The sequence below is a fragment of the Lepidochelys kempii genome, chromosome 10, assembly GCF_965140265.1.
Source record: "Lepidochelys kempii isolate rLepKem1 chromosome 10, rLepKem1.hap2, whole genome shotgun sequence".
Taxonomy (NCBI): Eukaryota; Metazoa; Chordata; order Testudines; family Cheloniidae; genus Lepidochelys; species Lepidochelys kempii.
Genome location: NC_133265.1, coordinates 15746213 through 15759235, shown reverse-complemented (window position 1 = coordinate 15759235; position 13023 = coordinate 15746213). Strand labels below are relative to the sequence as shown.

The 13023-nt window shown below is 38.6% G+C and overlaps 1 protein-coding gene across 4 annotated transcripts in view; it reads left to right on the top strand.

Moving 5' to 3' along the window:
* LMTK2 (lemur tyrosine kinase 2) overlaps nt 1–13023 on the top strand; it is an 89457-nt gene that overhangs the window by 58162 nt on the left and 18272 nt on the right. For all 4 annotated transcript variants that reach the window (XR_012161124.1, XR_012161123.1, XM_073362133.1 and 1 more), the window contains one exon: nt 10574–10658. Coding sequence is in view for 2 of the 4 variants with exons in the window: in XM_073362133.1 (XP_073218234.1) it covers nt 10574–10658 (85 nt within the window). In the remaining 2 variants the exon portion in view is untranslated. The remainder of the gene's footprint in view (nt 1–10573; nt 10659–13023) is intronic.

Below are 13023 nucleotides of genomic sequence, written 5' to 3'. Positions count from 1 at the left end.
GAAACTAGATTAACTGAGGAGAGACTTGCTCCTGTGTGTGGTGTTCATACATTCTGAAATAGCAAATGTGGCAGTCTTTGAGTCCTGTCTACGATTCTGTAGCTGTAGTTCTAACATAACATGCCATTCCCGACCTTCATTGGCCAGAAGCCTGGGACTTTGTTCCTTAAATTGAAGATTTCCCATGCAACATGTTGCTTAAATGCCACTGGACCAATTCAACCCTGAATTTGAAGTGCTTCCATTGGTGTATTTGCAGTATTATAAATAGCATATGTAGCTCAAACATGCATCTTAAAATAAAGACAAACCGAGAGAATAGAAACCACTTTTTCTCTCGTTGAGTAAAGTAAACCTAAATGTAAAGATGGCCGTGAATGTAAATCTGTTACTCTGTTTATCTGATTTTTTCTACATGCTGAGAAAAGTAGGGGATATTGAATTACACAACTCAAATAAATGGGCGGGTGTCACAACTGTTACAGGAATAGGATGAATATGCATTTTAAGTTAGGGGTCATTTGATATTTGATTTTTCCCCCCTAGTCTGTACCTGTGTGTCAGAATTAGTGAGGCATAGATAATTTGTAAGTTCATTCATACTACCAACGATATTACATAGTTGCATGCCAACTGCTGACTTGGTTTATGGAAGTACACAGTCTGTAAAATGTCAGGTTTGACTTAAGTACTTTCCCATTCCTATCTTATGACCTACAGGAAGTCTGTCAGTTTTATATTATACATTGTACCTGGCATGTGTGTGTCTGTTTTTGCTTACATTGAAATACATTGTCTAATGAAACATTTGAAATAATGGGATTTCTTTTCATTTTAACCCTTTTTGTTTCTATTGCTCTTTGATCTCCTCGGGTTAGAGGTCATCTTTTTTACTTTAAGTGTTAAACACATTGTGAGTGCGCCTGGAAATAATAATAAAATACTTAAAGTAAATAATAGATGACAATTTTTAAAATAATTTAAACTTTGTATTTAATTTACAGGCCCATACTGATTATCTTTATTTAAACTGCTTCGTATACACATGTTCATTAGTTTTACCAATACAGAATGTTACTCTTATCACCCAGGCAGATATATCAATTTATGAACAGACTTTCTTTTTCCCAGCTATCTGTATATCTACCATCTCTTGGCTTCAGAACAGAGCACTAGATACCAAATCTACTTGAAAGTGTTAACTATGGTGTAATCTTTTGCCAATGGAAAGAAAACTGTAAACAAGCTGGTTGTCTGAAAGGCAGCCCTGTGTTAGCTATTGCTTTGATGTGAAGATATGGAATGGGAATTACCTTGCTGTTGACGTTTTTGGATATGAGGAGACTATTAAACTGGTTGAACAGGAATTACTGAGGGCCAACTGGAGTGACTTCAGGAGGGAGACTAAGGAAGGGAATATTAAATATGAAAGGGGGTGTGGTTTAATTTGTGCTCAGTGTCTCCTCCTTTTACTAATTGGAATTTTGAGCATATAAAAATACATCTAATTCATTTTTGTTAACATTTGTAGAGAACCTCTTTATTAATGGCAGTAGGTCTGTGGATAAGACTATGACAAGACGTTTGGTTTAGGTGGAGTGATGTAACATTTGAATTGGTGCTCTTGAAGATAGGCTAATAGTTCGGGCAGAGTTCAGGCATGTGCTGGGCAAGTTCCCCACAAAGCTTAACCAGTACATCTCAGTCCTGACCTGAAATTCCCTTGCTATTCCTGTCCTGTGTTCTTTTTAATTAGACTGCCAATGTGCAAAATATGTGGTGATTCTATATGTGTAAATGTTCACTAAAGACAGAACTGAAATCACCAAATTTATTTTTGTTTGTGATCTAAGAAAGTACTATGCCTTGTTCTCCAGAGGTGGCGTATGTCTTGAGGATGCCTTTTGCACATGCATGAGTATGTTATGTTTCTGGGTGTTTGAGAGAGCAAAAGACCCTAAAAGTACCAAAACAAAATCCTTGCTCCTCTTTCCCAAAAAAGATGTGGCATGCTTCTTGAGCTCTAACCACAGACTGTGATTACTAAGTGTTAAAAACAGAACACAAGGCATCCATTTCTCAGATAAGGTAATCAGGTGCCAAAGGCATGTATATATTCGGATACTTTAACCGAGTTTTTGGTCCAGTCTCTTCAGCATCCCAAGTAGTGCTTAAACTGTGGATTTTCATGACTGGGATGGGGGGAGAGCACACAATGAATTTTTAGTGTTTGCATGTTAATAATACTTCATTTTAGTTTGGTAGTAGCAGTGGTAGATCCACAAAGTATAATGTTCCCAAAACCTTTCCGGGAGGTGTTACTGATCCTCAGCTTGAGCTGACTCACAGTATTCTTTGCTTGCAAGAACTTAAAAAAATTAAGGGCCACGATTGCTTCAGTTTAGAGGATATGGGGAAATAACTTGGCACCAGAATATTTTGAAGATGTGTAATATGCAGCAAAATACCAGATTTTTTTGGTTGGTTCCAAGGCTGGAATACTTCTAATAATAGGAATTTCCATTTATTCTGATGTTTGCTCCCAGGGTTTGCACTGTAGTCCTGGTAGTTGTGAGAAGAATATGCATATGTTCATGGATTTTGTTTGGATAACTTTGGTCAAGGTTATCGCAGTTGCTTCAAGGTCATAAGAACCTTGACCAATTTGATTCTTCACTATTAAGTGAAGAAAAACACTATGTTTAGTGCTCTCCCAATTTCTTACCATCTTCTGGATCCAGTTCAGTAACCAGCTGGGATAGTAATAGAAACATAGGAAAAGATGACTAGGATCAGAGGTAGTGACAATGCACTGCCAGTCATAAGTAGTGTAAGGCTTAGGTCAGGATGTATCCTGTGAAGGCCTAGTAACTTAGGTTAAACCAAACACCTGCCCTGTATTTAATAAATAGCATCCTGTCCTAGTAGGACTAATGTAGAAACTAAGTGGAAGGTGGGCATTGTGCTTAGACTTCTTGTCTGAACAAGCAAAGACAGAAATCAAGAACTTAAATGATGTTAAGCTGGCCATCACCACCATCTCTTATCTATTCAAATCTCCACCTTGCACAATCTCAACAAGACAGCCAGTTGACTGAGACAAATGGTCCTCCCAGATGAATGGTAATTCAGCTGATAGGTCTTTTAACAGATTTGCATCATCTGGAGATCTGTCACTTGACCTGTTCTTAACCTAGGTACAAGATGGTCCAGAGTGTGTTTTGGTGGTGTGTTTTTTTTTTTTTTGTTTGTTTTTTTTTGCATTAGTTACTGCAAGCCATTGATGTTAACAGTAGTTTATCTAGTAAGGTATTCAGTCTGAGATATTTTTCCTTTTCCCAGCTGCACTTATTCTGTTGGTTCCCAAAAAGATCCATAGTATCAGTGGGATTCTCGTTTTCAGACTGTAGCCCTAGTTATGAAGTATTCTTGCAACATAACTGCATGTCTCAGTGCAAAAGAAAGACCTTAGTCCAACTTTCCTAGTTTTCTTACATAATCTTTCTGGTGGGAAAAGTTATGATGACCATTTCAAAGGTATGATGTATGAAGTAGGGCCAGGAATAAAATGGTGGTATTCCAAATTATTTATTGAATGAAATACTCTGTTGCCACTCCAAGACTTCCTACTAGCTCTGGATAAAGGACTAGCTGTTGAAGATTTTTCTATAGTGATCAGTAGCAATGCTAATAGGACTAATTTTCTCTGGGTTGCCTTTTGCCATTGGAGCCGTAGTGGCTGGACTGCTGTGTGGAGATGAAATATGCTCATTGGGATTCTGGAGCTTTTAATATATGATGCATGGCCTCAAGATGCTTGCAAAATACTCAAACCAATTTTATAATAAAGCAAACGCTATAAAACGCAGTGAGAGGAGAATGTCAGAAGCTAATCAGACTGTATTTAACAGAGTTTGGTTCTTCCAGCTAGGTTCCTTCACTTCTAAATACTTCCTCTGTCGCAGCTTCTGTCAGACTGAGGCTGTGTCTAACTATATGCTAGGAGTGTTGTTTCCCCAGCTTGTTTTCACATACTCACTCTAGTGCTCGTCAAGCTAGCACAAGTATAAATAGCCTGGGTGGTGGCAGCAGAGTCACAGCTGAATCATGACACACAAACATATTTGAAAGTGGTAGGTATGTACTTGACATAGCTCAGCCAGGCTTCTGCTGCTGCTTCCTGTGCTACTGGGACAATGCTACTATTTATACTTGAGTTAGCTGGCTGAGAGCTAGCACAAGTTTGTGTACACAAGTACACCCCTAGCTCACGGTATAGAGGTAGCCTGAGAGTCCTCTGGTAACAGTTCCATATCTTGGAAGTGTTTCCCACCATGCACCAGTTTTAAAGGGGTGTACTCTTTCTCAGATAGTGCAAAAACACTAAAAAAGGAGAAAATATAAGAGTAGAATTATGTTGGCAAGTGCCTTGATAGGCAAAGACAATAGAGAATTAGAATTTTGGGTTACTGCAGTTGGAGAAAACCTTACAGGGATATTGCCCAATGCCACAATCCTTATACTGCAACAGTGCAACTAGTTAGCTTGAGACAGATAATATAATGCATTATATTATAAAGACTTGGAAATGTAGGGCTGGAAGGGAGCTCAAGACCTCATATATCCCATCCCCCCTGCACTATGGCTAACCTGTTCTTAAAGATGCCCATGGGCAGGGATTCCACAGTCTCCCTTGGCAACCTATTGCAGTATTTAACTAAGATATTAGGGAAAACTTCCTAATTATAAGCAAACTTAAATCTCCCTTTTTGCAGTTTGAGCAGATCATTTCTTGTCCTACCTTCAATAGCCGTGGAAAACAATTATTCACGATCCTTAACATATTTAAAGACTGTTGTCAGATGCCTCCTCAGTCTTCTTTCCTCAAGACTAAGCATGCCTCGTTTAACTTTTGTGCATAGGTCAGGTTTTCTAAACCTTGTATCGTTTTTGTTGCTCTCTTCTGCACCCTCTAATTTGTGCGTATCTTTCCTGAAGTGTGGTGCCCAGAATTGAACACACTACTCCAGCTGAGTAAAGGGAATAATTATGTCCCATGTCTTACATATGACACTCGGGTTAAAACACCCCAGAATATTAGTTTTTTCACAACTGCATCTTCTTAGCTCATATTCAATTTATGATCCACTATAACCCCCAGATTCTTTTCAGCAATGCTACTGTCTAGTTAGTTATTCCCCATTTTGTATTTTATGCATTTGATCTTTGCCTTCCTAAGTGTAGTACTTTGCACTTGTCTTTACTGAATTTCATATTATTGATTTCAGACTAATTTTCCAATTTGTCATGGTGTTTTGAATTCTAATCCTGCTCTCCAAAGAGCTTGTGACTTTTCCCAGTTTAGTGTCATCCACAAATATTATCCATTATCTAAGTCATTAATGAAAACATTGAATAATGACAGACCCCTGCGGGACCCCACTAGAAATGTCTTCCCAGTTTGACAGTGAACTGTTAACTGTTCAATATGGTCTTTCAACCACTGGTACACTCACCTTGTAGACCATCACCAACCAATTTCATCTAGACCATATTTCACTAGTTTGCTTATAAGAATCTCCTGCAGGACTGACAAAAGTCTTACTAAAATCAAGATATATCACCTCACAGCTTCCACTCTCCATTAACCCAGTAACCCTGTCAAAGAAGGAAATAGGTTGGTTTGGCATGATTTATTCTTTACAAATCCATGCTGGCTATTCCTTATAACCCTATTATACCCTATGTGCATACAAATTGATTGTTTAATGGTATGTTCCAGTATCTTTCCAGGTATCAAAATTAGGCTGACTGGACTCTAATTCCTTCAGTCCTCCTTCTTCCCCTTTTTAAAGATAGGCAAACATAGTACCTTTCTCCAGTATGCTGGGACCTTCACCTATCCTCCATGAGTTCTTGCTAGCAGTTCTGAGATTGCTTCCGCTAGTGCATTCACTATCCTAGGATGACTTTCATCATGCCCTGCTGACTTGAATACATATAACTTATCTATACTTAACCTGTTCTTTCTCAGTTCTAGCTTGTGTTCATTGCTGCTTGTTGTTACCAGTGTGTTGAGTATCTGTTCGGAAGATTGAAGCAAAGGCATGCATCTCATCCCAATTTGATGGTGATGTGTCTTAGATGCTTCAGCAATGGGGGCAACTGACTTGACCCACTGTATGAAGTTGCAGGAGAATTACATATGACTTCTGGGCTCAGTATTTCTGTCCTTGGAACTGGGAGTACCATATCACTGCTACAGTTCCTCCAGCAGGATAGGGATAGTATTGATGAGCTCCAAAATGCATCCCTTCCCTAAGCCAAGGAAAGTAGTGGATAAGAAAGGTTTTGTTTTAGAGCAGGGGATGGAATATAAAAACTTGAGTCCTCAACTGAGGATGAGTAGGTGATGGCTGTTACATCCTCTAAGATTCCCTGACAAGTAGAAAGCTTTTATTTTAATCTGAATCTAACAGTTTTGAATAATGATTTATAATAGTACCACCAGTCTTAACTCACAATATGAGTGATGGTGCTGTAATGCAAGAAACAATGGTTTTGCAATTATTAAATGAACAATATATTTTTTTTTCAAAATGTAGCTAAGTTTGGTAGATAACTGCCTGTGGACCTGGAAGACTGTCATTGCAAATGTTTATTTCTGGCAACACTATCCTGATGCTGTCAGAGTATGTGGTAAAGCTCCAGCATCAGTGATTTTGTTGTTAGTGGTAAATTCAAGCAGCTAGAATTGTATTGTATTCATATTCTCTTCCAGGTTTTTTTTCCAGCTATAGTTGCCTGAAATTAGGTGGGAATTTCTTGTCTTATGGGTGTAAATATAAATGCTTAAAATGCATTGCCAAGTTGTCTGTCAAGTGATGACATTTGCAAAAGATATTGTCAAAGAGGAACAAGTTCCCCCAGCTTAAAGGTGAAAAATGAAGTTCTAATATTTTTATGTGGAGTCTTTTTCTATAACCACTACTGACTTACTATCATTAGCTGGAGCAGCTATAGCTACCTTACTGATCGTGTGTACCTGTGACGAATTTATAATGGAAACTGGATATGAGTAGTGTTGGTGTTTCTCTAAGCTTTTGGGTTTGTTTCTTGTGAGACAACTTCTGTGCACCTCCTACATTTTTCCTCTTTGCTTTGATAAATTGCCTTTTTATGGATATTTAAATTCAGTTTATAGTATATTTATATTAACAGGAATTCAAGTGCAACTTAATCATTATGCAGAACATGGATTAGTTCCTTATTATTTGTATAACAGATTTGTGCTATTGAAAACCATTTCAAATGCTTAAATCTAGTATCTAAAACCTAAATTATTTGTATCTTCCGTTTTGACAGGAACTGTTAACCATGGCAGAAATGAAATGCTAGGTGTGTCAAGTAAGAGGGTTCTTTTAGATAGGGTAGAAGAACTGAGAACTCATATGATGCACAGCTTCTTGTCAGTGGCATAAAATGATTGAACATACATTATCACAACCAGCTTTGTGAGCATTTTTTTAAGAGCATGCATAATTACAGTGGACCACAAGGGGGTAGTAATTTGCTGCATTTTGAACTTTGTTTATAATGCTCAACAAAGTTCATTACTTTTTTATTGTCTGGCTATACTGAAAGGAGGACAGGAGACATTTGATATGGTTTTTAATCGGGCCATAACTTTACTATTAGATTTCTGGGACTATCCGGCGGATAAGTGTGCAGCGTGGATAACACCATGTTCATTCAATAACTTCCCCGAGGGGGAGGGTTCTACCAGACGCCCTCCACCCCACTTCTTTTTCCATCCAGGTGCCCCAGCCAATTCATTGCTGGGACCTTACCATCCACTCCCTTCACAGAAGGGTTAAGGTGGGCTATAAGAAAAGGGAGTTGGCTCCCTGCTGTACCAATCATAGGTGCCCCAACCGCCCCTTCTCCTCAGTTCCAGTCCTTTAATCAACACCACCTCTTAAAGTCCTGTGAAGGTTCCTTCCCCACTCTGAACTTTAGGATACAGATGTGGGGACCTGCATGAAAGACCCCCTAAGCTTATTTTTATAGGCTTAGGTTAAAAACTTCCCCAAGGTACAAACTTTGCCTTGTCCTTGAACCGTATGCTGCCACCACGAAGCGTTTTAAACAAAGAACAGGGAAAGAGTCCACTTGGAGATGTCTTCCCCCAAAATATCCCCCCAAGCCCTACACCCCCTTTCCTGGAGAAGGCTGGATAAAAATCCTCACCAATTTGTACAGGTGAACACAGACCCAAATCCTTGGATCTTAAGAACAATGAAAAATCAATCAGGTTCTTAAAAGAAGAATTTTAATTAAAGAAAAGGTAAAAGAATCAACTCTGTAAAATCAGGATGGTAAATACCTTACAGGGTAATTAGATTCAAAACATAGAGAATCCCTCTAGGCAAAACCTTAAGTTACAAAAAGACACAAAAACAGGAATATACATTCCATTCAGCACAGATTATTTTACCAGCCATTAAACAAAAGGAAATCTAATGCATTTCTAGCTAGATTACTTACTAACTAACCGTTGTAAGGCTGCATTCCTCATCTGTTCCCGGCAAAAGCATCACACAGACAGACCCTTTGTTGCCCTCTCCACCTCCTCCAGCTTTGAAAGTATCTTGTCTCCTCATTGGTCATTTTGGTCAGGTGCCAGCAAGGTAATCTTAGCTCCTTAACCCTTTACAGGTGAAAGGGTTCTGCCTCTGCCCAGGAGGGATTTTATAGCACTGTATATAGAAAGGTGGTTACCCTTCCCTTTATTTTTATGACAAGTCCTTTATCAAGCCATTTCTCCAGTCACTGTACACCTTCCCTATGGAGTACCTGCACTGAACATCTGTCCCACTTATATAATGAGTTGTGACATATCGCCTAACTCCTTTCATGCCACATGTCAACAAAGCCCTTCCCAAACGTGCTGTGGGGAGGGTGAAAAAAACCCAAATCCACCTAGGCCAGTCTAGTGGTAAGGGGAAAATTCTTTCCCAGCCCCTCTAAAAAGAGGCAGCTACTGCAATGCCCACAGCAAGTCTAGACCAAACCTGGTACTTCAGCACCTAAGGGGGATGGAGCATGGGTGCTGCCTTAGCCTGCTCCATGTAAAAGGGGGCTTCACTGCATGGGCTGCCCCTTTTAAACTCTTCTGCCCATCCAGATTCCAGGGGATGTCCGTGTCGCCCCTTTTGCAGCAGTTAGACTCTCTTCCCCTACCCCAGCCTTAAAGCACTGCTCCTTTCATTCCGCCAGCCAAATTCCCTGCCCTCCCCCACCCCTCCACCCCGCTTAAAGGTGCAGTGCGGTCATTTTCAGCACAGCATGATAGAAAGTTATCATACTATTAGATTATGGTAGATTATTTAACCACACTGATTATTCATTATTGGAAATCCTGGCATTTATTTTTAGTTTGGCACAGTGTGCTGTCACTTTCTAATATTCTGAGATTTAAATGGTATTGTGTTTTGTCTCTAGATTTGTCACACTCAAATTGTTCAGATAATTCTGATACCTAAAATATGTTGTGAAGGGCTTTCGTTTAACAGCATGCTCGGAAATGACTATCTTTGTGTGATAATAAACATGACCCACATCTATGATTGAATAGATTTTTTTTTTTCAACCAGTAGCAGTGGGAACCTTCAAAGTAGCCATGTGGTTGGTAGATTTTACTTTTTTTGTAGGGGGAGCAGGGGCTAAAATAGCTTTAAAATTTCTTGATGGCAAACAAACATTGATGGCAAAATATTCATCTTTTTAAATTACAGAAACAAGAAAATAAATTCACCTCAGGATTGCTCAGACTTCTAATACCTTAACTTCATGCACAGGGCATGACGACAAATTCAGGTTGTGGCAGCACAATTCAACCACAACCTCCCCTGTGTATAAGGTACATAGTGGGCTAGTGCCTGGTCAGTGACAGATTATAGAATGTGCTAATTGAGAGTATCCCCTCTGCAGCCTCCTCCACTGGGAGCAGTCCTTAGCAGGCACTAGCATTACTTTCACTGGGGGATATCCTCATCTGCCTTTCCTTTGGGGAATGCTCTGGGAGGTATAGTGAGGTGGGCTGGCATAAGGAGGGGTCATTTTTAGCTCCATGTACCATAGAAGTATATCTGGTCCAATAAATTTATTAATACTTACTCTTTATATAGAGAGATGGATAGCTTCTCAGTACATCAGTTGTTAAACTTACACCTCTAGAAAAATGACTGACAGAAGCATAAATGATCTCCACTGTTCCAGTGCAACATAATGTGATCTTTTGTTGGCTTGTGTGGCTTCTGAAATGCATTGAAAATGTAAACAAGAACAGTCCTGAAAAAGGGCATATAAATATACTTAATTACTTTTTGTGATGGCATTTTCTATAGATTTTTGTGCATTTAACATCATAATTGGTCTTTAAGCTCTGGTGTAGTCTGATGCTAAATTTAATTTCATTACATTCTCCAAATTATTGATTTTTCTCTCGAATGTGTATTGAATATCCTTTTGTCTTGTTTTTTTTCTCATTACTGTACTCTTTGTTTTCCAGTGATTTAGCCTTAAGGAATTGCTTTCTTACATCTGATTTAAATGTAAAAGTAGGAGATTATGGAATAGGATTCAGTAGATACAAGGTAAGTCAATCTATCTGTTTTCTTTGTCTAAATCAATTTTAAAGAGATTCAGAGCAACTTAAAATTAAAATGTATCAAATATATTTGGATGAAACACATTAAGATTACAAACCAGTATTTTATGGGATGACTGCTTTTATGGAGCTATGATTTTGATCAGTTACTTTACAAATTAGATCGTTGGTTTTCATATAAGTAAAGGATGTATAAAACGTAACTGAATGTTAATACAATAACATCGCTTATTGGAGAACTGACGAGTGGATCAAGAGTTCTTAACATGACTAAACTGTGATTGTGAAATGCACAGGGAGATGAGGCTACAAAACCAAAAAACCTAGTAACAATGGGGGATTTCAGCTAACCCCATATTGACGGGGTACGTATCACCACAGGACAGGATGCAGAGATAAAATTTCTAGACACCGTTAATGACTGCTTCTTAGAGCAGTTAGTCTTGGAACCCACAAGGAGAGAGACAATTCTTAATTTAGTCCTAAGTGGAGCACAGGATCTGGTACAAAGGTAAATATAGGTGAACCACTTGATAATAATGAGCATAATGTAATCAAATGTAACATCATAGAAGGGGGGGAAAGATCAAAGAAACATTTAACTTCAAGGGGAACTACACACAAATGAGGACGCTAGTTAAATATAACTAAAAGGAGCAATCATGAGTGAAATGCCTGCAAACTGCATGAAAACTATTTAAAACACCATAATAGAGACTCAGACTAAATGTATAGCCCAATTAAAAAGAAAAAAAAACCAGTAAGAGGACCAAAAAAATGCCACCATGGCTAAAATGCATTGTAAAACAGGTGGTTAGAGGCAAAAACACATCCTTTAAAAATTTGGAGGTCTGGTAAATGTGTAGATAGGCAGGCCAAAAAAGAATGTGAAAAGCAACCAGCAAAAGACACATGAACTAACAGCAAAAAAATTTAAGTACGTAAGAAGCAGGAAGACTGCTAAACAATCAGTGGGGGTTGCTTGGTGACTTAGATACTAAGGAGCACTCAGGAAAGACATGGCAATTGCAGAAAAGCTAAATGAATTCTTTGCATTGGTCTTCACTGCAGAGGAAGTTTCCTATCCCTAAACCATTCTTTTTAGGTGAGAAATCTGAGGAACTGTCCCAGATTGAGGTGTCAGTAGAGGAGGCTTTGGAAAAAAGTGATAAATTAAACAGCAATAAGTCACCAGGGCCAAATGGTTTTCACCCAAGAGTTCCTTCAGAACTCTGATATGAAATTGCAGAACTAACAACTGTGGTATGTAACCTATCGCTTAAATCAGCCTCTGTATCAGATAACTGGAGGAAAGCTAATGTAGCACTAATTTTTAAATAAGGCTCCTGACATGATCTTTGCAATTAGAGGCCTGACTTCAGTACCAAGTAAATTGTTTGAAATTATAGTAAAGAACAGAATTATCAGACACACAGATGAACACGATATATTGGGGAAGAGTCAACATGGCTTTTGTATATAGGGAAATCATGCCTCACCAATCTATTAGAATTCTTTGAGTGGGTCAAGGGTGATCCAGTGGATATAGTTTACTTGGACTTTCAGAAAACTTTTGACTAGGTCCAACACAAAAGGCTCTTAAGCAAAGTAAGCAGTCATGGGATAAGAGGGAAGGTCCTCTCATGAATCAGTAACTGGTTAAATGATAGGAAACAAAGGGTAGGAATAAATGGTCAGTTGTCACACTGGAAAGTGGTAAATAGCAGAGTCCATTGGTCCCTGTACAGATCCATGGCTGTTCAACATATTCAAATGATCTGGACAAAGGGGTAAACAATGAGGTGGCAAAGTTTGCAGGTGATACTAAATTACTCAAGGTAGTTTAAGGCCGGCCTGCCTGCCAGTGAAGAGTCACAAAGGGATCTCACAAAACTGGCTGACTTGGCAACAAAGTGACAGATGAAATTCAGTGTTGATAAGTGGAAAGTAATGCACATTGGAAAAAATAATCCCAACGATACATATAAAATGGTGTGTTCTAACTTGACTGTTAACCACTCAAGAAAGAGATCTTGGAGTCGTCATTGATAGTTCTCTGAAAACATTTGCTTAATGTGAAGTGCTAGTCAAATAAGCTGTAAAATAAACAATGTTAGGACCCATTAGAAAAGGAATAGATAATAAGACAGAAAATGTCATAACACCACTATATAAAACTGTGGTACACCCACACTTTGAATACTACATGTAGTTCTGATCACCCCATCTCAAAAAAAGACTTATTAAAATTAGAAAAGATGCAGAGACTAGCAACAACAATGGTTAGGGGTATGGAATAGCTTCCATATGAGGAGAGATTAAAAAACTGGGATTGTTCAGCATGGAAAAGA